The sequence below is a fragment of the Myotis daubentonii genome, chromosome 6, assembly GCF_963259705.1.
Source record: "Myotis daubentonii chromosome 6, mMyoDau2.1, whole genome shotgun sequence".
Taxonomy (NCBI): domain Eukaryota; kingdom Metazoa; phylum Chordata; class Mammalia; order Chiroptera; family Vespertilionidae; genus Myotis; species Myotis daubentonii.
Genome location: NC_081845.1, coordinates 65,468,915 through 65,496,013, shown reverse-complemented (window position 1 = coordinate 65,496,013; position 27,099 = coordinate 65,468,915). Strand labels below are relative to the sequence as shown.

Sequence of the window (27,099 nt, the reverse complement as noted above, 5' to 3'; positions counted from 1 at the left end):
TTTTAAACTATAGTCCGGCTCTCCAAAGGTCTGAGGGACAGTGAACTGGCCCCCTGTTTAAAAAGTTTGAGGACCCCTGGTTGATAGAGAATAGCTCCAAAGAGGCTTTCGATGCTATTAATTTTCATAATTCCCTCTGCCCCCAAAAAGGTTTAAATATACTTCCAAGCTATGAGTAATTAAGTCATTGACTAGTTGGTCTTAGAAATCATTATTTTTACACTTAGTAAATTAGAGGCTGTATTTTAAAGCAAAATATCATTAAAATATTGTATTTTTCCAAAGAATGATAGTGTCAAATGGTGGCCAGTATGCTTAGTATTGAAAGAAGTAAAATAAATTCCTTCAAACAAAGGGGAATTAAGAGGGTCCTACTTAATTATTTGTCACATGTTGACATTTTATAAAGTTACTTAAACTTTACCATGAATTTGCATAACCCATTGAAGAGTAAATACTGGCATTCTAAAATTTTAACTAGGCATTTAAGGATAGTGAAAAATATTCCTTGGTGTTATATTTTAAATACATGTTTTTCAGAATTTAATGGGCTTAGTAGAGCAGTGTTGGCATAAAGGAGGCTGATGGTAAAAAGGCTAAAGCACTAGACATGGATTAAAGTGGTCTGTTCTAAGCTCACTTGAGCTGTTAATCAAATGTGTCATTGGGGGCCAGTGATTTAAATGCAGTTTCCTTTCCTGGGATAGGATGGCTTTTGAATTAGGTGACCTATAAACTTCTTTCAAGTTCTAACATTCTGGTAGTAAAAAAATTTATTATTTGCATTCTTTTGACAGAAATATTTTATATCGTGCTTTCAAATCAGTTATGAAATTCTGCATTTGCCTTAGTGGGTCTTAATTTTTTTTTGTCTTAGAAGAAATCACTATTTTAATATTTGTAAACTGAGTATGTGAGGGGAAATTAATATAGCCTCCCTCTAAATATCAAGCACTAAATATCAAGTTGTAACCACTTTACATGAATTATCTCTTTCAGAAAAAAAAAGTAGCAAGTTAAGTATCATTGTCCTCAATTTGCAGAGGAGGAAACTTAAGCCTAGAAAAGTAAATTAACTGACTTACTGTATTTCACAAAGCAGTAAATCAGATATGCCTAACTCTAAAGACTGTTTTTAATCACTATACCAATTTAAATGAAAACATGTCTGTCATTTCTTGGAATAAAATCTAAGCTATCTTGTTATTTTAAAGTGATAGTCAGGGAACAATAAAATAATCGGTATGTTGTTTTTAACAGGTTAGACAGTAAATTCCTCATCTATAATATGACACCTTCCTATTTCCTGACAAAAGTAGATAACCATTTATATGTATTTAAAAAATCCATCAGAACTTATTTCCAGGTCATATACACTAATAAGGAAAATACTGTGTTTTATGAGTGGTTGCAGATTTTTCTCATTGTGAAACCTTAACCATTCATATTTATTTCGAAAACCCATCAGAACTTATCTACAGGTCATATACACTTATAAGGAAAACATTGCCTTTTATGAGTGATTGCATACTTTTTTAGTGAGAAACCTATGTCAAATAACATTTTTTTTCAATATATATACAGAAATGCGGTTAACTCCAGCTTAAAATTAAGCAGGAACCATCTTGTAGTGACAGGTGTTTCTGCTATGTTATGATATCATTTCCAAGGTAACTAAACAGAGCATCAGAAAGGAAGGATTATGTTAACAGGTGTGAAGTAAACAGCAGGAGAACACTTTACAAAAACTTTATAAAACCTTGAAAATAGATGACAGTTCTGGTAAATATTGCCACCAGCAATAATACATATGGAGTTAGGGAGGGGGTGGGGGGGGAGAATGAAGTACATGGTGAAAACTAGGCCAATGTTAATTTATTAGAAATAGGAGAACTTACTCTAAAAGCTTTCTCCATGATACAGTTTTTATTAAGCAAGCTATATTTTCAAGTACTTTGATGACTATGATTATGTTAGCTGTGATATATTGGTTTGTAGTGACTAAACTCATGTCCACATTACAGTGTTAATAGTAATTGTGTTTCTATGTTTTCCTTTTTTTAAAAAAATAAAAGATGTTTCAATTTCTTTCTAGCATGTACAGTCATAAAATGCTCTTGAATATAATGTTTATTTCAAAACTAGGAGTAGAAAGATATATGATTTCTTTTTAGGTATCTGTTTGGCAATGGTTTCTTGGAGGAAGAAAGACATTTTAGAAAACTGGGATGTGGAGTTAGTCCTGTTTTAATAAATAAGGTATTTATTAAAACAGATAAGGTATTTATTAAAACAGAAAATTATTTAAATTCATCATTTTTGCAGATTATTAGTTTTAATTGCTTCATGGGATCAAGCTTCAAAAAGGGATTCAAAATCAAAATACTGGTTGACCAAGTCTCAACCAATTGGCTCTGGTGGCCAATTTCAGAGAGTAGGAAAACTTGATGGAGACGAGAGACTGCCAACAATGGAATGTGTTTTTTCTTCTTCAAATAAATATCCAGAAATGAAATTGCTGGATTATATGGCAATTCCATTTTTAGTTTTTTGAGGAACATTCATACCATACTCTAGAGTAACTGCAACAATTTACATTCCCACTAACAATGCACAAGGGTTCCCTTTTCTCCGTATCTTTGCCAACACTTATTTCTTCTTTTTGATTGGGATTTCCTTGATAATTAGTGATTGAGCATCTTTTCATGTACCTGTTGACCATCTGTATGTCTTCTTTGGAAAAATGTCTATCAAGATCATCTGCCAAATTTTTAATCAGATTTTTAAAATTGTATTATTTTTTTATATATTTTGGATATTAACCCTTATCAGATATATGATTTGCAAGGATTTCCTCCCATTCAGAGGTTGCCTTTCATTTTGTTGATGATTTCCTTTGCTGTGCAGAAGCTTTTTAGTTTATAGCCCCACTTATTAATTTTGCTTTTATTGTCTTTGCTTTTGTTGTCAGATTAAAAATAAATCATTACTAAGACTGATGGCAAGGAACTAACTGCCTTGGTTTTCTTCTAAGACTTTTATGGTTTCAGGTTTTATATTAAGTAGTTAATCCATGTTGAGTTGATTTTTTTGCTTGGTGTAAGATAGTGGTCCATTTCTATTCTTTTGCATTTGTCTGTCCAGTTTTCTCTATACCCATTTATTGGAGAGATTGTCCTTTCGGCATTGCATATTCTTGACTCCTTTGTTGTATATTAATGGGCTGTATATATGCTTAGTTATTTCAGGGCTCTCTATACTGTTCAACTGATCTATGTGTCAGTTTTTATGTCAATAACATACTATTTTGATTATACAGCTTAGTAATATAGTTTGAAATCTGGGAGTAATACCTCCCATCTTAGTTTTCTTCTTCTCTTCTCAATATCACTTTAACTATTTGAGGTCTTTTTTTGTTTGTTTGTTTCATGCAAATTTAAAAATTGTCTATTCTATTACTCTGAAAATGTCACTGGAATTCAAATAGGGATTGAATCTGAGGTTGCTTTGAGTAGTATGGACATTTTATCAATATTAGTTTTTCTAATCCATGAGCATAAAATACCTATTTATTTTTATCTTTTTCAATGTTTTTCATTGATGCATAAAGTTTTCAGTGTACACAGCTGTTCACCTACTTGGTTAAATTTATTACTAGGTATTTTATTCTTTCTGATGCAATTATAAATGGAATTGTTTTTTAATTTCCCTCTTATAGTTTGTTATTAGTATAAGCAACAGATTTTTGTATTTTGATTTTGTATGCTGCATCTTCACCAAATTTGATTATTCTAACAATGTTGGTGGAATCTTCAGGGATTTCTATATATAATATCATGCCATTTGTAAACAGTGACACTTTTACTTCTTCCTTTCCAATTCGAATGCTTTTTTATTTTTTCTTGCCTAATTACTCTGGCTAGAACTTCTAATATTTTATTGAGTAAAAGTGGCAAGAGCAGTGGGCATCCTTTTCAACATTAAGTATGATGTTAGCTGTGGGCTTGTCATATATGGTTTTTATTATGTAGAGGTAAATTTACTCTATACTCACTTTGTTGAGAGTTTAGTCATAAATGGATGTTAAATTTTGTCAAATGTTTTTCTGCATATATTGGGATGATCATATGATTTTTATCCATAATTTTGTTAATGTGGTATATCACACTGACTGGTTTGTGGATGTTGAATCATCCTTGCATACCTGGAATAAATGTCACTTGATCATTGTGTATGATCATTTTAATTTATTATTGAATTCAGTTTGCTAATATTTTGTTGAAAATTTTTATACTCATGTTCATCAGGGGATATTGGCTTATAACTTTTATTTATTTATTTATTTTGTGGAGTCTTGTCTGGTTTTGGTATCAAGGTAATGCTGGCCTCTGAGGATGAGTTTCGAAGTGTTTTATCCTCTTCTACTCTTTGGAAGAGTTTGAGGCTTGGTATTAAATCTATCTTTGGATATTTGGTACAATTTACCAGTGAAGCCGTCTGGTCCTGGACTTTTGTTTATTGAAAGGTTTTGATTATTGATTCAATTTGTTCAGTCTGTTAAGGTTTTCTATTTCTTCATGATTCAATTTTGGAAGGTTGTACTTTTCTAAGAATTTATCTATTTCTACTATGATGCCAATTTTTTTATGTATAACTAGAGGCCCGATACATGAAAATTTGTGCAAGAGTAGGCCTTCCTCCCCCCGGCTGCCGGCACCAGCTTCCCTGCAGCACCAGGGACCCAGGCGGCTTACCTCCGGCCCCAGCTTCATCTGGAAGGATGCCTGGATGGACATCCAGTCTAATTAGCATATTACCCTTTTATTATTATAGATTATTTATAAGAGGGACATAGGGTTTTTATTTTATTTTCTTTGAACAGGGTTTCTTGTATAAGGAGTTTAGTATTAGGGGGATGCTTACTTGATAAAATGAGTTCAGAAGTGGAAATAGTTTCTCTTATTCTCTTTTTTTTAAATGTTTTAAAAAATGTAAGATTTGTATCATTTACTCCTTAAATATACTTAAAATAATTTTCCAGTGAAGATAGCTGGCTCTGGAATTTTCATTGTAAGTTGTTTTAAAATTATGAATTCAACTTCTTTTGTCTTTTAACTATGAATTAAACTTCTTTACTAGTTTAAGGCCATTTGGATTTTCTATTTCTTCTTGTGCCAGTTGTGGTAATTTGAAATTTTGAAAGTTAAAATTACTATAATTGACACAAAACAGTAGTGTAAATTTTTTGAATAAAGTGCTGTATTAAACAAAAGTCAGTTTTAAAATTTAAGTGTAAAATATAGAATGGAAATTTAAACACAGGTTATCTTTTACCTCAAATGAATTCTTATAAGCAAGACATTGTTAATGGAAGAATTATGTACTTCTGTGTCATGATTCACCTCAATAATATCATCAAGAGTAAATCTAAGGCACATTTTTTTTCTGCTCTGTGTTCCTGGTTCTATAAACATTTCATGTGAAGGCAAGTGTAAAGTATTTCTTCTATCTGAATAACACTTTCTGCCAAACTTTCAATTTTACCCATGGAATTTGTATTCATTCTCATTCTCTCTCTTTCTCCCCATATGGTAGGGGATGTTGTAATTTTCATTTCTCTGGGTAAAATATTTCTTTGGGTTTTATAAAACGATCCAATGTATTTCTTATGGATTCATTAAGTGGAAAGATAGAATTTAAAATGCTCTTACATCAAAAGATCAGAATAAAATTTTCAAATATTCTTCATATTTCTGATGTATGAAATGGACTTCCAGAAGCCATGTTGCTTCAAAATAATCTTTCATTTGAGTTTGTATTTATTTGGTTGCTTAACATTTGTAAATTATTAAGCTGTTATTACACAGACCTACTTTAGTTTGGATTAGTATGGAACATATACCAGTATGCTCAATCAAGGTATCCTGCATAGTGCAATCTGTAAAGGTGTGTGTGTGTGTGTGTGTGTGTGTGTGTGTGTGTGTGTGTGTGTGAAATAAATAGCATTTTTGGTAGAACCAATTAGCTAATGCTCTTTTTAGAAAACTAGTTAAGAAAGGCTTCCCATTCTATTTGGAGTTATCTACATAGTTCCAGGCAAGCAAAATAATACTATCTTAAAAAAGAGAGTATTTAAACATACATAACTGTATTGCTTCTTAGTAACTATTTGGCTCATTTTTGTATGTCTGTAATGTTTGTTATGAAATATGTTAAAAGGTCTGAGAAAAATATTCTATTATATTTTTTTATTATTCATGTAAGCAATTTCTTTTTCTTTGTAAACTTTGTAGTAGGAGTAATTTATATAACTAATAATTGACATTGGGTGTGGTACTTTAATTAAATATTTTGACTTTTTTATAGTTAATTTTGCTTTCAAATGAGAAGGTAGACTAACCACACTTACAACCAGTTTTGAAATATAAATCTAAAAATGTTGCAGTGCACAAGAAAATAAGATATAGGAAAATATTTGGAATTAAACTGTATATTCCAAATTAGACTAAACATCACAAACATAAATGAATAAATAATAGTTTAAAAATTTAAATTAGCTGCTTCCACTTACCCACTGTACCCTTTTAAATAAATTTCAAGTGATATTAAGTGAATTGTTCAATTTAACTGTAATTAATAGTAACTATATTTTGTTTGCTTTTGTTGATCCTGTAGCAATTCTGGACATAGTCAAAATTTGGAACTTTCCCAAATTTGGCAATTACTTCTTACTGGCCCATTTTTTATAACACTTAAAAATGTGAAGCAATAAAAATAAGAATTTTCTAGAAAATATAAAGATGTACAATGAAGTGAATAGTCTCCTTTGCTCTTCTTTTAATCAATATCATCATGCACCTTTCTGCCCTTTGTTTTTAACTCCACTTTGGAATTATTGTATTAATTGTAAATTTTATTGTTTTTCTGTATGGTTTTAAAGGAAATTTATAGACTTACCCTAATGATGCTTTAATATTTTTGTAGAAAAGGGATTTAGATTATGAATAATATTTTGCTTATAATTAGTGTATAAATACAAATTTAATGTCTACTTAATTGATATAAAATACTCAGTGTTTCATAACCACCTCCTTTACTACAGAAGGTCCTCCAATAATATTATTTTTTACAATGTTGTTTCCTCATAACATTGATGAGATGCTATAGGAACTTAACTCTTGTTTATTTCAATTAGCCTATGGTAAGTTTGGTTGTTCTGTTGTTTCACTTAAAGTTGTAGAACCTATCAATGATGTTAAGTGAGGACTTACTGCACATGGTATGGTTTCAGACATGCTCATCACATTTTTGTCAGTTAAGAGGCAACTATGAGGAAGCATAGCACCTGTCCCCATCTGGGTCTAGGCAGCAGAAAATAAATGTCACTGTGCATGGAAGTCATGGCGCTGGGACATTGCCCTTAGATGTAATCTTTTGATATGTCCATGTATGACCCATGAGGACTTCTGAGAGACCTTATTTATGACATAAGGAGATTGTGATACATTGAGTAGAACATAGCCTTATTAAGAAATTGAAGATACATTCCACAAATCCTCTGTTTTGATAAAGGCTTATGCAATGCATTGTTCATCTTGTTTAACATCTTAGAAATGGGAATTCTGTGGTATTGATTATAAAACAATATGTAGATACTAGAGACGCAATGCACGAAATGCATGCAAGGGACTTGGCCCTCAAAGCCGCTATGGCTTGCCTTGGCCCTCACAGCCCTGGCTTCGTCTGGAAGGTCATCCAGAAGGATGTCTGGAAGGTTGTTTGGCTGTCCTGTCTAATTAGCATATTATGCTTTTATTATTATAGATCATGCCTGCCTAACTACTTTTGTGAATCTAATTAATTTTATGATCTGAGGGAATGAATTAAGCTTTAACAATCTTAAACATTTCTTGCAAATATCTCTGTCATAGTTTTCCCCAGACGTATTAATTCATTGGAGTTTCCTCACTTAGAAAAAGCAGCAGTTTTTAACAGTTTATCTGCAACATTTTCTATGTTAAGGAATATATTATCTTTTCTCCCTCTTTTTCTTATTTTCACTTTAGCTTTTGTCAAATTTTATGGCTGCAGTTATAATTTTCACCCTAACTGTCTGAATGTTTCAGTTGTACATTTTCTCCTTTCTGCCAAATAAACAAAGCTTCTTCTTTTACTCATTGTTTCTCATGTAATGTACCTAGGATTTATTCATCGTTATGTGATATGTTTGAGTAATTGTTGACTGAATTTGTATTTGTGAAAATGAGGGCCTAGAGCAGTGATGGCGAACCTATGACACGCGTGTCAGAGGTGACACGCGAACTCATTTTTTTGGTTGATTTTTCTTTGTTAAATGGCATTTAAATATATAAAATAAATATCAAAAGTATAAGTCTTTGTTTTACTATGGTTGCAAATATCAAAAAATTTCTATATGTGACACGGCACCAGAGTTAAGTTAGGGTTTTTCAAAATGCTGACATGCCGAGCTCAAAAGGTTCGCCATCACTGGCCTAGAGTTTGGTAATCAGGTTTTGTGTGGCAGAGTATTGTTTCTGAAATACAAAAGAAAATGAAAGTGCATCCAAAGGAAATTGGCTGAGGCAGCAAGATGAACTCACCACAAAGAAGCAGAGGTACTGGGGATACTTGAAGAGAAGGCTTTTGGGGCTGTAGGCACCTATCTCAGCTCTGTGTGTGCTGGTGTCACTGTTATTATGTATTATTTCGATTATCATCACTGTCCTCATTATTTCATTCATTTTAAATGTCACCAAGAGGAGAGCAGATATATAGATTTATTTTAAGTGGTCATACGTCTTGTAATTTATCAGTGGATATGTTTCTAAATGACTGTTGCAAAAAAAGCTCTCCTTGTGGAAACTATATCAGAGTTGTCACATATGAATAAACCCATCCCCAGATTTGATTTAGTAAATATGTATGTGGAAAATTATATTTAATAGCATAAAGTAAACTGGAGGTTAGTCTACTACTAATAAACTAGAGAAAATACACAGCTTGATCTTTTTTGTGCCTTTTATTATTTATCTTTCCACAGGAATATATTTCAATATTGCCTTTAATAATGTATGATTTTTGAGAAACCAGATACCTTCTAAACCCTTTGAGACACTGAAGTTTATGTACATAAATATTAATTGTATAGCTCCTTATAATATTTTTCTAATCAATCAACTCCTCTTTTAGAACATTTTAGTAACATATTTTAAATGAAACTGCAGGGTTAGTCATATAAAATGTGATGGATACATGGTTAAAGGGAACTCAGAATCTTAGGATTCGAATGGCAAGAAAACGGTTGCCCAGAGGCACCTTAATTTCATAGACTTTGACTGGTACAAGGATCTTTCACACAAGAAATTTATAAGGATAAATATGAAGATGACCTTTTTTTCTCTTAAAAGATATTTTAGTTTGATGAAGATATATTATTTCCAAATGGCATAGAAATTTTATATTGTTCTCTCTTCTTCAAATAGGTTATGTGGGTATGCAATTTATGTCGAAAGCAACAAGAAATCTTAACCAAATCTGGGGCCTGGTTCTTTGGAAGTGGCCCTCAGCAGCCCAGTCAGGATGGAACCCTAAGTGATACAGCTACAGGTGCTGGTTCCGAGGTTCCCAGAGAAAAGAAAGCCCGGCTCCAGGAGCGATCACGGTCTCAGACTCCCCTAAGCACCGCAGCTGCCTCCTCCCAGGACACCGCTCCTCCCAGTGCACAACCAGACAGGAGCAAGGGGGCTGAGCCCTCCCAGCAAGCCATGGGGCCAGAACAGAAGCAGGCTGCATCCAGGTCTAGAAGTGAACCTCCAAGAGAGAGGTAATAGTTCATGAACCCTGTAGGCAGAAGGCAAGGTCTTGTATTGACAAAAAACCCATTTTCAAGAATGTAACGGTTCTTAAGAAAAGATGTTTGGAAGCTGTGCTTCTCAGACCCCACGTGGAAGGTAACAACAGGCCTGAAGTGCTTTATTTATCTCTAGAATGTATCATGCCTTCGGAGACCTTTGTTGAGAAGCTTTGTGGTCATATTGTGCACAGATATAACCCAGTCACCCAGTTGGGTACTGACTTCCAACCTTGAATTCAGCAAAGCTTTTACATCATTTCTTCACTTATTACATTAGTCCTTGACTGAATGTGTGCTCTGAGAGAATATGTGGGGTCACCTGACCCAGGGCAGGGTGGGTGGGTACCTTAGCTGGCCTTCTTTGAAAACATTTCTTTTATGCTGAGCTCTGAAAATGGACTAGGAATTAACCAGGTGAGGAGTGGGATTGGTGTTCCAGATATATGCAAGGGCATGTGGCCTAAAGGAACAAGACAATAGAGGGGCAAATGCCCTTTTGATTTTTCAAATCACTCACTGATTTTATAAATACTTAAGAAAACAGCAAGGCCATTGAGAGTGTAGAAGAAAAAGAGAGACAGGTAACAACTTTAGGGAGAGAAGCAAGGCTGAAAGAATGGCAGTGTTTTAAATGATTGAAGAATCCTTGATCATATCTTATACACTCATCAGGAGCTAGTGAAAACGGAACAATTAAAGGTAGAGGTGAGAAAAACAATCCGTAAGCAAAGAATCAGAGAGACTGGAGAACTCCTTCCATTTTCATAATACTCTATCCATTCATAGACCATTTTCACAGATGGTATCTCCTTTAAGCCTCATATGAACCCTGCAAGGTAAGCATTCTTTATCAGTATTTCAGGAAAAGTAAATTAACACAATATAAACTTCCAACCAGATCAACTATGCCTTAATGAGCTACTAAATGTTTGCAGTGCAATCATAATGCTCTAATGAAAACTATATTTTATAATGATTAATATGTATTCTATTAGTCCCCTTACAACGTCACCCCTGTGGACCAATGCAATCTGAAACAGAATTTTGCCTTCCTATGCCATATAAAGCCCTTTACCCTTTCTTTTCACCATCACCAGCCCTTCCTCAAATTGACCCATATCTTAGCAATTACTATTTTGGTAACCCACAATAGAAATCACCCTACTTTTTTTTCATCTTTTTTTTTTTTTCTTCTTGATTTTTGTTTATTACTTCTGCTTTTGGGCTTCTAGTCAAAGGCTGTTCCCTCTGAAAAGTCCTCTCTATGGACCTCAGGATTCCAAAATCAGTCTTAGTTTGTCTCCATTTTAATTGCATAGTAGATCATATGGTGTCAGAATGCTTTGCCAAGGCACCTCCTTTTTGTAACTTCTGGAATAGTTGCTGGAACTTTCCAAAATCAGGTGTACACCAGTGTGCAGAGAAGGGCTGAATGGAGCAATTGAATGATACATCTACAACATTCAAGACTGGCAAACCCTTTTCCTTTCCTTTTATCTTGCCAGTGCCTTCAACAGGATAGAAAAGTAGAAGAAAAACTGTTTTATTCTTTTGCACTGTGTTCTGAAATTAGGGAAAGGGAAAGAAAAAATGAATATTAATTTCAAATTTTCCAATATTTCTATTATTTTTGCCCACAGAAAGTAAAATAAAGATTAAGGGTCAGCCATTCTTTTCCTAACCAACTTTTTAAAAAGGTGTTTGGGTACACATATCTCATTAAAATTACTTTTGTTCTACTATTGAAAAAATGCTATTAGATTTGATTTCTGAAATGGACATACTTGTATGTCCATTCTTTAAATGTTTCAATTACAGTAAAAGATTGTCACTATCTATTGTCCAAATATATATCACGTATATAGTTTTGAATTGGTTTATATTCTTTTGCTCCAATATTATTACCTGTATTAGTTTCACCTAAAATATTTTTAGTCTTTGATTCACAAGCAGTGGTTGGCATACAACTTATTCATTTATTGAATTAAGTTATTGATGGCATTTATTGATCTAGTTAATTTATAGAGAATTTGAAATGTGCAAATAATTTCTTAAGTCCCTGAGCATACTGTGATGCAAATGAGCCTTATTTACTAGTAGAAAGCTAGTCAGATATACAGGTTTAAGATGGTTCCTTATCATGTCGCTTTTAATTAGACATCGAATTATAAGTAATTATTTGAAAGGCTTTAAATCTGGAATACGAAGGTCTGGTCTTCACTTTAGGTTTTACACCCTGCTCTCCTTCTTGACGTTCCTTTGTATATCCCAGGAAGAAGACGCCTGGGCTCCCTGAACAGAATGGCAAAGGAGCCCCAAAGAGCGAGCGGAAACGCGTGCCAAAGACCTCAGTGCCACCGGGCGAGGGGGCCTTGGAAGACCGGGAGCGGAAAGAAAGGCGGGAAAGCCGGAGGCTGGAGAAAGGCCGGTCCCAGGACTTCTCCGACCTGCCGGGAAAGCGAGAGGAGGGCAAAGCGGCGGTCGATGAGAAGCAGAGGAGCGAGGAGTACCAGACCAGGTACCGCAGCGACCCGAACCTGGCGCGGTACCCCGTGAAAGCGCCGCTGGAGGAGCAGCAGATGCGCATGCACGCCCGGGTGTCCCGCGCCAGGCACGAGCGGCGCCACAGCGACGTGGCGCTCCCGCACACCGAGGCGGGCGCCGCGCCCCCCGAGAGCAAGGCGGCCAAGCGCGCCCCCGCTGGCCCCAGGGCCGGGCCGCCCGACGCGCCGCGGACCTACCCGGCCGAGAGGACTGCGGACGCCCGGGCGCCCGGCGCCAAGCCGCTGACGAACCCCAGCCCGCCGGCGCCCAGGCATGGGCCGGCCCCCGCACCAGCCCTGGAGCCCAAAGCCCAGGAGCCCCTCAGGAAGCAGAGCCGCCTGGACCCCAGCTCGGCCGTGCTCATCCGCAAGGCCAAGCGCGAGAAGGTGGAGACGATGCTGCGGAACGACTCGCTGAGCTCCGACCAGTCCGAGTCGGTGCGGCCGTCCCCGCCCAAGCCGCACCGGCCCAAGAGGGGCGGCAAGAAGCGGCAGATGTCGGTGAGCAGCTCGGAGGAGGAGGGCGTGTCCACGCCGGAGTACACCAGCTGCGAGGACGTGGAGCTGGAGAGCGAGAGCGTCAGCGAGAAAGGTCAGGGGCGGGGCGGCGCGCGGGCCCCGGGGGGATCCGAGGCGTGAGCGTGTGCGGGCGGGGGTGGCGGGTGGAGCAGAGGTGCCTGTGGGCTGAGCTGGGGGTGTACCTCTGCCGGGTTTAGCAGTGTGGCTTCTCATGGAACCTGTGATGACTATAGTCATCACCGCTGTCTGGTATGATGGAAAGTCGCTGAAAGTTGAGATCACAAGGGAAAAACATTTGTTTGTAATTAGATGAGATGGATGTTAACTAACTTACGGTAATAACCATTTCTCAGTATAGGTATGTCAGCCCCTTATGCGGTATGCCTTAAACTTATACAGAGCTAGAGGTCAATTATATCTCAATGGAAGTGGAGAAAAATATCTCAAAGTGGAAGGGGAAAAGGTATGGCTTGGGAAGCTCACAGTTTCTATCTCAGTGAATAGAAAGTTTTAGTTTGTTGTTGTTGTTGTTTGTTTTTGATGAGATTTTAAAACAAACAGAAGCTCCAAATTGGGGTTATATGAGCTCTTAATGATTTTGGTGCCTGTCATTTTGTGAACTTAAGTAATGTCTTGTGTATTTAGGTTATTATTTTGGGGTGGATTGATTTGGGAAAAATTGCTGCTTTTCTAGAAAACCAAAACTGTGCCTGATAAATGGAAGGGTACCTTTAAAAGGAAAGACTTCAGTGGGGTAGTAATTTCAAAAGAAATTTCTTCACAAAGATTGTATCATGGAAATGTTATATATTGTGCTTCGGATTTACAGTAACTTTGGAATCCGAAGTCCGTTTTACCTATTACATTGCAGAAGATTTTGGAACATTGAGTGATAGGCTGCCTTTTTTCTGTCTAAATCAGCGATTCTCAACCTTTGGGTCGCGACCCTTTGGGGGTCGCCTAAGACCATCGGAAAACACATATATAATTACATATTGTTTTTGTGATTAATCACTATGCTTTAATTATGTTCACTTTGTAACAATGAAATTGGGGGTCACCACAACATGAGGAACTGTATTAAAGGGTCACGGCATTAGGAAGGTTGAGAGCCACTGGCTAAACCTTCACTCTACAATACCATAGCTGCATTTAGCTATTTTAATTAAAATTAAATAGACATAAAAATAATTACCCACTTGCACTAGCCACATTGCAAGTGTTCAAGAACGTTCATCAGAGAAAGTTTCTTTATTTTTAAAATATTTAATGTTGAAAGTATTACAGATGTCCCTCTTTTTCACCCCTATAAACCCCCACCACTCCTCAGCCCCCACCCCACCTCCATCTTCATGGCACTATTGTCTGTGCCCTTGGGTTATGCAAATATGCATATAAGTTATTTTGTTAAACTCTTCCCATCCTCACTCCTACTTAGATAACACTGGTTTAGAAAATACGTCAATTGATCATTAAAAATGTGTACTTATTTTGAATATTCACTCCCATTTAAACTGGCCACAGTCCTGAATTTAATGATGGGGGTCATCATTCTCATTGTAGTGTTGGGGGTCCTTGTATGTGTCTTATTTAATTTACATTTTGGGATTACTATTTACATAGTTTTTGACTTGCTTTATAATTGCTATAGTATGTACTAAATATTATAATTTGATAAAAGTATCACTTTTCGCTGAAACCGGTTTGGCTCAGTGGATAGAGCATCGGCCTGTGGACTGAAGGGTCCCGGGTTCGATTCCGGCCAAGGGCATGTACCTGGGTTGCGGGCATATCCCCAGTGGGAGATGTGCAGGAGGCAGCTGATTGATGTTTCTCTCTCATCAATGTTTCTAACTCTCTATCTCCCTTTCTCTCTGTAAAAAATCAATAAAATATATTTTTTTTAAAAAAGTATCACTTTTCTTCCTCAACTTCTCTATCTCTAAACTACATGGAAGTGTTTTCTCTCTCTCTCTCTCTCTCTCTCTCTCTCTCACTCTCTCTCTCTCTCTCTCTCTCTCTATATATATATATATATATATACACTCTATATATACACTCTCTCTCTCACTCTATATATATATATATATATATATACACTTTAACAGCTGATAGCTCAATTTTGAAAATGAATTGTATTTTACTAAACACTGCCTTTATAATTATTCAAAGTATGTGTATACATTTTTGGGGATACCCAATATATACTTTATATATACATATATAGTGTGTGCATATGTATGTATAAACACATACATAGATATAATTAAATATGTATAAAATAGAGGTTAGGTAACTTGTGCAGGTTCACAGGGTGCTGGAGATTATTATGGCTGGTTCACAAGATAGTGTTAAGTAAACTGCTGGGATTTAGTATTAAAGGCATTAATATGCTACATTGATTAAAAAAGTCATCCTTCTGAATGGTAAGTCATTTGAATGGTAAGTCATTATGCCTATGTTTAAGCATATTGTCTGTGGGCTTTTGAAAAGTCAGATGCGAGTAGACCCTTGCTGCCTTTTGTGCCTTAATATTCTTGTAATCACATATTTTCCCCCCTGAAGTGATAAAGTAAGTGTTAAGTAATGGATGTCTCAGTTGGTGAGCAGGATATATATATACGTGTGTGTGTAATACTTTCCCATTTCTTAAAGAAAGGACTGTATACTAGCTCTTACCAAACATGTGTAATGAATCACAACGACTATGGAATCAGACAGTGTTGAATCTCAATATTATTTCCAATAACAACATATTATGGGAGAAAACATGACTGGTGGCATGGGTAATTGGAGGGATGGAGCTGGTATAATGTGAGGAACTTACTGCCTCTACACTCTCCTCCTTGGGAATAATCATTCTGGGAACTTGGATGACCACTCGGGATATATACACCTCTGAAGTTGGGCTTAAATCTCTTCATTGGAGAATGCAGGGACATTACATGTATCATTATCTGATATAGATGCCTCCTTTTCTCTTAACTTATAATTAATATTCGTAATTAATGTATTGAGTTTTCTCCAAAGTAGATGTCCTATTCTAGCATTTTAACCGATTCCAAACCAACATTTACAAAATGAAACATTAGCTAAAAGGAATGTATTTTTTATCAATATATAATATCTATTAATGACTTTATTACCAAATTCCACCATTATAATAATATCTAGCACCCTTGACTCTGCATAAGTTACTTAATCTCCATAAATCTGATAAAATTGTGAGTGGTTTAAATTAGATGATGCATTTAAAATAGGATGCAATAGTATTCTTCCTGTATTGATTTTGCCTGTGGCTCCTATACCATAGATATCTAATACCACAATGAGTCTGAAATAATCACCAATACATATAGTATACAAAGAAAACATTAAAAATGTTTTTATATTTTGTAGGCTTCAATGTGATGAGAAGGGGAAGAATGATTTGGGAAGAGATTTCTTAGGAAAAGAGTAGATGCTATCTTGTGACTTTCAGGGTCATTGGAAGAGTATTACCATGGAATAAAACTTAAAGAGCAGTTGGAGAGAGAAATTAAAGTAACATTTTTATTATATCCCATGCATTTTCTTGTACAGTTCATCAGTCACACATATAAATTAAACATTTAACACAATGGCTCCTTCTCTTAGTATGTTCAGATTGCTATAACAAAATGCCATAGACTGGGTAGCTTATAAACAACAGAAATTTACTTTTCACCATTCTTCAGGCTGGGTATTCCAAGATCAGTGTGCCAGTGTGGTCAGGTTCTGTTGAAGGACCTCTTCTTGGTTCATAGTTGGAACCTCCATGATATGTCCTCACATGGTGGAAGGGGCTGGGAAGCTCTGTGAGGTCTCTTTTCTAAGAGTGTTAATCTCATTTATGAAGGCTCCACCCTCAAATCCAAGGCCCCCACTTCTAATATCATTATCTTTAGTGGTTAGGATTTCAACCTATGGATTTGGGGGGGAAGAAGACAAACATTCAGATTATAGCACTGTTATAAGTTAACTATTTAATATATATGTATTATTCTTGTAATTCATATTATCATGCTGAGGTGGTTTGTAAATTTATTAGCAAATATGTATTTAGCACTTTTGGTAGATAAACTGAGGTTTAAAAAAAGGATATGCACTATGCTGTCTGGAGCTTACATTGTGTTGAGAGAAATAAATTTTAAGGGGGGATGGGGACATCTGTAATAGTGTTAAATAGACACTTCAAAGGGACATTTCTTCAGGATACATTGATATAATTTTGCTATATGTCCAATCATTCAATAAAAAGATATGCTGATCAAATGATATCTGAAAGGTAGCCCAACCTTTATATTGAATATAATCTTTTACATATACTGTAATTCAATTCACACACACACACACACACACAACACCCACACAGAGATTGTAAGTGAGATCTATCTAATACAGTGCTTCTCAACCTTCCTAATGCTGCGACCCTTTAATACAGTTCCTCATGTTGTGGTGACCCCCCAATTTCATTGTTACAAATTGAACATAATTAAAGCATAGTGATTAATCACAAAAACAATATATAATTATACTAGGGGCCCAGTGCACGAAATTCGTGCACTGGGTGTGTGTGGGGGGTGGGGTGTCCCTCAGCCTAGCCTGCCCCCTCTCACATACTGGGAAGCCCTCAGGCATTGACCCCCATCACCCTCCAATCGCAGGATCGGCCCCTTGCCCAGGCCTGACGCCTCTGGCCTAGGCATCCGGCCCGGGCAGCGGGGACCTGCAGTGGCAGCGGGGGGCGCCGCGTGAGGGCTCCGCCCCTGCCCCTGCAGGATGCCTCTGGCTGAGGCGTTCGGCCCAGGCAGCAGGGACCCACAGCTGCAGCGGCCCCGCGATCGTGGGCTCCGCTTTTGGCCCAGGCAAGGGGCCCCTAGCTCCTGGGACATCCAGCTTCGACCGTGCCCAGCTCCCATCGCTGGCTCCACCCCTACTTCCTGCTATCACTAGCCAGGGCGGAAAAGGCACCTGATTCTCCGATCATGGCTGCCCCCCAGCTCTTAGCTCCCCCCTGGGTTTCCGGTCACTGTCAGTGGCAGGGGGCTTCTTCCTGCTTTCCCTTTCGCCTCCCTGCATTGTGCCTACATATGCAAATTAACCGCCATCTTGTTGGCAGTTAACTGCCAATCTTAGTTGGCAGTTAACTGCCAATCTTAGTTGGCAGTTAACTGCCAATCTTAGTTGTCAGTTAACTGCCAATCTTAGTTGGCAGTTAATTTTCATATAGCCCTGATTAGCCAATGAAAAGGGTATCGTCGTACGCCAATTACCATTTTTCTCTTTTATTAGTATAGATATGTGTTTCCCAAAGGGGTTGGGACCCACAGGTTGAGAACCGCTGATCTAATGGGTTTATATAAAAATTGAGGTCAACTGCCATATGTTTTCAACATGAATGCTATTCATATTATTTTTGCTAACTGGAAAAAAAATGAGCATCTCTTGTCTCATAGCTTATAAATAATAACTTAGATAAATTTTTCTATACAGAAGAAAAACAGTGAATTTAATCTTGCTTATGAGTTAGAAGTTGAATTTTTAAGATATTTTTTATTGACTTCAGAGAGGAAGGGAGAGGGAGAGATAGAAACATCAATGAAGAGAGACAATCATTGATCATCTGCCTCCTGCATGCCCCCTGCTGGGGATCAAGCCCACAACCGGGCATGTGCCCTGTCTGGGAATCAAGCCATGACCTCCTGGTTCATAGATTGATGCTCAACCTTGAACCACACCGTTGGGGCAAGATAGAGGTTGAATTTTAAGTGAAATTTGTAATATAATTCATTTGGAGAAAGTCTAGTGAAGATTTGTGCTCCTAAGGAGTTGAGTAATTAGGCCTAAGAATAAAGAAGAGACAAGTTAGTGCCAATGTGGATGAGAGAAAGAAATTCTGCCAGTTATGAGAAGAAACATAAAAGCTTTGCTGCTTGAGCAGATGAGTAAGTCCCTTAAAATTGCAAGGAACTTAAAGTATAAACCCTCAGACAAAACAAGTTGGAAGAAGAGTCTGGTGTTGGATTATAGGACATCCTTCATTTTCAATCCTCTTCTTCTTACTGACTTGGTGTAAGCAGAAAATACAATACAAATTATATGACTGAACTTTGAAAGAACTCCTTGAGTGTCTTAGGTCCACTTATAGAGCAAGGGCTAATTGGTTTGTTTGTAGCTGTTACTATTAGGCAGTGCTCAGTAGTCCTTTTAGGAGCATGTGATCTGGATTACTGGTAATAAATGATACTCTCAAGGTTATAAAAAAAAAATGAGTGGCTGAAAGTGAGTAATAACAGTTGTGAATTCTCCTCTTAAAGGCAGAGGCAGTCTGATGTGATTCAGTTTGGGTACCTGACAAGGTAAACATTAGGAAGTCAGGAATAAGAGTTGGGAACTCTTGCAACAACCATATGGCAAGGGTAACTTGTTCATGTAAGGCTTTGTATTCTTCTTTGTCATTAAACTCAAAGTAGTGGGGCTCCTGAAGTACAATCTTAAATTGAATGAACAACAAAGGCCACAAAATATGAATTGAAGCAGAATGAACTAAAAAAGATGTAAACAAGTAAACACATTGATGCTAGAAGAGAGAATTCAAGAGAAGCAGTGTGCTTTGAAAACAAACAGAACAAAATCCTAACTCTTGGTCCAGTTTGGTACATCCTGAGATGCCTACCCCCATTTTTTTTAAAATACATTTTATTGATTTTTTACAGAGAGGAAGGGAGAGGGACAGAGAGTTAGAAACATCGATGAGAGAGAAACATCGATTGGCTGCCGCCTGCACACCCCCCACTGGGGATGTACCCGCAACCAAGGTACATGCCCTTGACCGGAATCGAACCCGGGACCTTTCAGTCCGCAGGCCGATGCTCTATCCACTGAGCCAAACCAGTTAGGGCAGCCTACCCCCATTTTCAGGGCACCTTCCCCACTCAAATGCACAAATATTCTTTGTAAATTCTTTTGAATTATTAAGGTTAATAACCAAGATTAAAGGAAAAGCTTTGAGTACCAAAACCCATAGCACCGAAGTGCTTGGACAGAGATACTTGGACAAAATGCAAGACCACATGATTAGACTCAAGATCACAAGAGTGCCTGCTGGTAGAAGTTAATTCTCCTAACCAGGAAGTAAAATAACCTAATCTGAGACATTAAAATAAAAGCTAATATTAAGCCTCTAAATTCCCTTGGATCCAGAAGGCAACCATGAGACTGATTTATAAGGAAGCCTGTATAATACTTGGGATGCCCAGAGGATGACTCCAGAGTTCAAAATTTCGGAACACAGGAATTTCAACACCGTTAAATATGCCAAGAAGAAAGGGAAAAAATATAAGCTTTTGGAAGTTAAAAAATAAACCTGATCAGATGCAAAATAGTAAGAGTTAAACTGCCTTTGCACCTAATCAGCAAGGGATTTTAGACTACTACTGATCAGTGCCTTCAAAGTTCAGAGCAAGCCCATTTTAAAACTGCGATTCTATGCTCATGTAACCATCAATCAATTCCAGGTTCTCAGAAAACCTACTTAGATATCTATTTCTGAGAAAATTATTTAAAGATGTATGCACTCAAGAAAAAGAATGATAATCATGAAAATAAAGCATATGAGAAACAAGAAATAGTGGAGCTAACCTGGTATTACAAGGCCAAGAAAACCCTGAATGACATTATGTGCAGAAAGCAACTTGTCTGAATTAAAACTGAAGGTCATTTCTAGGAGGCTCCAAAAGAATATCTTTATATTAAGAAGAGTGCCATAGATTGCAATAAATATCTAATGACTAAGTTATATGACATTATTGACCTGGTAAAGAAAGGCGGTCTCTTTTTTCACCACTGGAAAGGAATAATCAAACACTGAAGGGGGGGGGGGAACTGGTAAGGAAAATCATTATTCAAATATAATGCAAACAAAAATGTGATTTTATTAATTGATACAGCCTAGTGGACTGTTAATTTAGGCACATTTGCTTCTGAGTGAACAGGAACCCAGATAGTTCAGAAATCTAACCTCTTCACATTACTAGTTTTTTATTTGGCTCTGGAATATTTACATGTAATAATATTGTAAATACCACTTACTGGTTTTCAATTTTTAGAAAAACACCCTTCCCTATTGAAGACATATTTGTTTACACAATTGAATATATTTTGTTCATGTCAAAATAAATGGAAACTGACTTATATGGGGGATGAAAGGATTGGGAGACAGGGAAGTAAGCACATGAATATTCTCATCTAAAATGTTTAAGAGTTAAAATATCTTCAAATTTTAAGAGACAATAAATAGAGGATCAAGTACATTTAAATATAGAACTATAAAAAGGAAAATATAATTCATGTTTGAAAGCAAAGGATGTAAATAAAGTATCTGAAGTTTCTTCTTTAATTAGTTTTTAACCTTAGATAATATCTTAAAATTAGAAACCAATGGATAACAACCCAAATAAACCAGTCAACATATAAGGTAAATTTTTTACAAATTAAAGTGCTCTCCATGAGAAGAACTAAAAAAATAAATATTTACAAATAAGGTTGGGAAGTGGGTACATAAGGGGAAATGAGTTGTTGGCACTACATCTCAAGCCCTTATTTATTTTTGTTTTCATCATGTGCATACATTAATTTGATATCTATTAAAATCGGAAAACAAAAAAATCGCTATTAACATCCCTTTTATTAAGTTACAAGTAACCAGTTTGGATATCTTTTGGGGCCTTTCATAACTGTCATTTTAGCTGCATACACTCAAAACAGCATGGTTCCATATAGAACTGTAACAGCATTGGCTTCTCTTTTACCTCTTATGCATTAATCTTTCATTGATTCCTGCTATATGATAGGCTTGGGAATACACTGACTTAAACATAGTCCTGCCCTTAGTAGCTCTCTCATAAGAGCCCACACAATTTTTTTTCTTCTCCTTTTATATACTTCTGCCCTGTCCCATTTCACATAGAGGCTGGTGAACAAAATTACAGAACTCTACCTCCTGTTCTTAACCTCTAATTAAATGATTTCTCTAGTTTCTTTCTTAATTTTCTCTCTTAATTTATGAGGAGGAAAGAGATTGCTGGACCGGTAGTTGGTAAGGTTGACATTTATCACAAATGCCCAACAGTTCTACCTGGCTTGATTTTCTTTGCTATTACAAAAAAACAGAGATGAGAATAGACATAAAAGAGAAGAGAGATTGTTTTGTATTGCTGAGGGAAAGCTAAGTTTAATTATCCCTTTCAAGGCATGGCGTAGGGTTTTAGATGCTTCAGTTTAAATGCCTTAGTGGGAGTTGGAGAACTACTTTGTACAGTAGATATGGAATGGATATTAGTTGTTTTAATCATATGTGGAATTTAAATCTTAGGAAGAGATTGAGAAGACACATATAACTCTGTGTGTGTGTGTGTGTGTGTATGTGTGTGTGATCTGTACTACTATACTAATTCCTAATTTCTAAGAATATGCATTAAGAAAATTTTGGATATCATTATGTTGAGAAGCTGACTTTTTCAGGGTTACAATTTCTGCCTAATATATAAACGACTCAAAAATATTGATTCTAAAACAGGAGTTATGTCTAAAATATAGTTCTATAAAAAGAAGAGAAATTAAGTATGTAAATCTAACATGATTATATCCAATAATATTTCTCCTAAATTAATCCATAGCTAGAAATATTAGTCATTAAGTTACATCTGACATAAATTCCTATTTTTGGATCAGGAGAAACTAAATTAAAATCTGGGCTGCCTTTTAAAAAAATAATCATGTGATTTTCTATATAATATATGCTTACAATTTTAATATAGAATGTTTTAGAGGATGTATAACTAAAGATCATTTTAAGGGGAAACAGTTATGCTTCAAAGTGCATTTAGAAAAATACTTAATATTGAAGATTTCAATGCCACCTATTTTATCTCAGTAAGTTGTTCTTCAGTATCCTTTTAAAATGCAGAATCATACTGCAGTGTTTTTGACCCATTTTATCCTGTGAATGAAAAGGTTGTTCTTACTTTTGGTTCAATTTAACAGAATAACAGAAACTTAGACCTTGGAGAGACTTCAGAAGCAAACAAAAAATCTCTCCTTTCACACATGATAGAACAGAGAAGAGACATTATGGGTGTTAATTTCTGCCTGATTCTCTGCCCCTGAAGTCATTTTCTCTTTGCAGCTGGTAGAGGTTGCGACACGTTCTGTCCCCTGCTGCCACCAGACCCTCTGAGGACTAGTGTTTAGTCAGTCCTGCTACTTGTTCTGTCTGCAGTCTAGGCCCAGTCCTAACAATCTGGCTTCTAATAGGGTCCTCAGGCCAGGCCCCAGTGGCTGTGAGATCTATGTCCCTGGATTCTTATGACTAAGTCCAGTTCTGTCACCCAAATCCCTTTTTCAACTAAAACGTTGCCTTGCCCTCACCAATCTCTGTGCAGGAATTAGAACCTGGATCCCTACATAACGATTCCCCGAATACGAACTGCAATGTTGGAAATCCAGGTATACTTTCTATATCATTCTTCTTCATATACTTTGGGGCATCTCTGATTCTTACTGCTGTTCTGGATTTAAAAGCTATTGCCTTGAGCTATCTTCTTTGAGTGTCTTGTTCTACCTATTGAGCTGAACTTCTTCAGTTGGGTTTTTTTAAAAGCACTGGATCCATGCCAAAGGGCAAATCCAATTTCGATTCTAGTTAACTCTTCCGAACCTGGTGCATACAAGATGAGAACAGTGTCCTAGGGCTACTATGACAAGATACCCCAGACTGGGTGGACTAAACAACAGAAATTTATTTTCTCATAGTTCTGGAGGCTAGAACTCCAACATCAAGATGTTGGCAGGGTTGGTTTTCCCTGAGTGCCGTAAGGTAAGGATATGTTCCAAGCTCACACCTTGGCTTGTAGATGTTCATCTTCTCCCTGAGTCTTCAAATTGCCTTTCCTCTGTTTATGTTCAGATTTCTTCCTCTGATAAGGATAGCGGCCATATTGCATTAGGGGCCACCCTAATGGCCTCATTTTGATTTAATTAATCCTTTAAAGATCCTCTCTCCAAATATCGTCACATTAGGAAGTACTTGGAGTGAAAACTTGACATATCAGTTTGGGAGGGGGTACATTCTGTTCATATCAATAATGTTCATAGAAGGAAAAATAACAAGGTTTCTATGTGTTTGCATACACACATGATAAATACTAATGTTTCGCATTTGTCTCCATGGTTTTTCATCTATGAAAAACGTTAAGATCATCAAGAATATTATTGAGTAGTTTCTTTTTGAAGAGGATTGATATACAAAATCGTGATAACATAGGTAACTTAGTCACAGCCAGAGACTGAGCACATTGGGCATGTTTCTTAACCTCTGTAATCTGCAAGTTCCATTGTTTTAGGTTCTGAAATAATAATTTCTATATCCCATGGATTAATTGTGAAAATTAAATGGGATGATGTGCTATGTCTCTGTGTATCTTGTACCTGATACACAATAAGTGCTCAATATAGATGTATTTATTTCTATAGTATTAAATAGGATGTACAGATGATACATGTTACAAGACATAGGAGGAAAGCTGGAATGCAAGGTTTCATATGAGAGCTGGGGTAGAATTTGGGCAGAAAGACTCAGTGTGGCAGTCTGGTCAAAGAGACTGGCACGAACAATGAAATATGCTGGAGATACACAATGTTCTGGGAACACTAAGCTTATGGAACCTGTGAATGAAAAGGAGCCCAGGACTTACTGATCAAGGCAGTTTTTATCTCAGTTCTTTGAATAACTGGGTTACCATGGGCAATAGAATAATAGGGATGGGTTATATCAGTGATCCTCATCCTTGGATGTTCTTTAGAATTCTCTGGGGAACTTTCAAAAATTACATGTAGCACCAAATGGGATTCTGATTTAATCAGTGTATAGTCAAGGTTAGGAACTACAGAGCTTGATAGTCTTCCAGGACTTTTCAAATCCCAGCCCTGACCCTTTGTAAATTATGAAGTGTTGCTTCTTCCATGAGTATTTTTTTTTTTATTTTGCATAATCATCCGAGCTTCCCATAAAAATGTTGCTCATTTATCTGGGGGAATTCTTGACAGGGAAAATCATCCAAAATGATTCAACTTATGATCCAAATGACTCAACTTTTCTTTTGAGGACAGACTAAAGAGTTATATATATCCAGGTATATTTTAGAATTTCATCCCAGATACTTTGAATTAATTTTCAGTCTGACTGACAGGAGTGAATTTGGCAGATGACTGTGGTTCTTGGGGAGCCCCAAATGAGGGAGGGATTGAGGAACAGAAGAATGACTTTACAAATAAATGCCTGGAACAGAAAGGGAAATTATGCCTACATTGAAGAATCAATGGGACAGTAATTCTCAGCATCTAGAGTATTACACAAATGTAACTAATTATTACTGTCCTAACATTTGGTCATTCCAGTTGGGTTAGTGGTAAAAGTCTTACAGATTAGGTCATTTCATAGAAAATTACATCGAAAACTGCAACAAGTCCTTCAGTCCCCATAGAGTAGCTAGAGTTTATAATATTCACAGATTCACCTTCTCTCAACACTTTGCTCTTCTTAACTAATTAGTACGTAAATCCTGCCCTTCCTGCATACTACATACTTTTCCATCTCAATTATTTAACATTTGCTGTTTCACCCCTTTAAATGTTCTCCTATCTCCAGCCATGGTTTAAAACTAATACCAAATTTTGCCTCCTCCCCCATTGTTTTCCTGGATCTATATAATTCTCTTTTATTATTAAACTTATTGGGGTGACAGTGGTCAACATACACATAGAGGTTTCAGGTGTGGATTTCTATGTTATAAGATCTGTATATTGCACCGTGTGCCCACCACCCAAAGTCAAATCTTCTCCTGTCACCATATAGTAAGACCCTCTTCTTTCCCCCACCTCCTTACTTGTGACAACCACCACACTCTTGTTTGTGTTCATGAGTTTTAGTTTTATATCCCATGCATAAGTGAAATAATGATTCTTAGCTTTTTCTGACTGTCTCATTTCACTTAGCATAATAGTATCAAGGTCCATCCATGTTTTTGTAAATGGTGCTTTCATCCTTTCATTCCATTGTACCACATCTTTATCCACTCCTCTGTCACAGGACACTTTGGTTTGTTTGCATGTTTATGTCTTTTTTTTTCTGAAGGAAATTGATGGTGAGTTTAATTGGAGACATGGTCCTGCATTTATATCCTGTTTTATACTTAATAAAGTGAGAATTTACAGTTATATACCTACAAATATAGTTCTTAGATTAATTTGTACACCGTTGGGAGTTTGTTTGTTTTTAAATTGTAGAACTAATTACAAAAAAGAAGTAATAAATTATATATTTAAGTATAGAGAAAAGATCTACCCAAAAAGTACGGTTGAAGATAATTAAATTTGAGAAAGGGAAATTTTTTCTCTCTTCTAAATTTTGGTACATCAGTGAATAGATTGGATGATAGGAAATGATTGACTTTGTTTCTTTTGTGATTACAGCTTACAGAAATTTTATTCTCAGAATTCTGTTTCTTTGATTATTTTCAGTAATTTGACATTAATTAATTCTTCGAACTATAAAAAGGAAACCACAATATTACTACCACTAGATAATTGTGTGTATTTTAATGAAAGAAAAATTTTAATTACCCACAGAAGAAAATATAGTGTGATATAGAATGAAAAATTTCCATTACATTTAAAAAAGAAATAAAGCAACATCAATAACATCAACAATAACAGTGAAAACAAAAAATAATTTTGGGAGAACTGAGAGATGAGGGATCAGAAAGGAAAGAGCTGGACATGTAATTGGTATAATCTTCCCAAACTCTAAATTAGGTTTCAGGGCTGCAGAGAACTGTTTCTTTGGATAACCATGAGTTTGTTAGGTTAGAGAAGAAAACCTTTGGGAAACCATGAAGTAAATTAAGAATCATCATCGAAGACCTTATATTTTTCAATGAGTATTGGAGTTGGGGTAGTGATTGGAATTACTTAAACTCAATCCAGATGTTTGGAATTGAAACTACATGAGAAATTGTTTGTAGCCTTGATGAGTATGTTGTCAGATTTCTGAATAACCAGAATCCTTACCTCTAACTTACTGAT

At 36.3% G+C, this 27,099-nt stretch overlaps 1 protein-coding gene across 23 annotated transcripts in view; it reads left to right on the top strand.

The window, feature by feature from the left end:
• RIMS1 (regulating synaptic membrane exocytosis 1) overlaps positions 1-27,099 on the top strand; it is a 411,771-nt gene that overhangs the window by 216,868 nt on the left and 167,804 nt on the right. For all 23 annotated transcript variants that reach the window (XM_059701185.1, XM_059701187.1, XM_059701184.1 and 20 more), the window contains 2 exons: positions 9,504-9,844; positions 12,147-13,009. In XM_059701185.1, the coding sequence (XP_059557168.1) occupies positions 9,504-9,844; positions 12,147-13,009 (1,204 nt within the window). The remainder of the gene's footprint in view (positions 1-9,503; positions 9,845-12,146; positions 13,010-27,099) is intronic.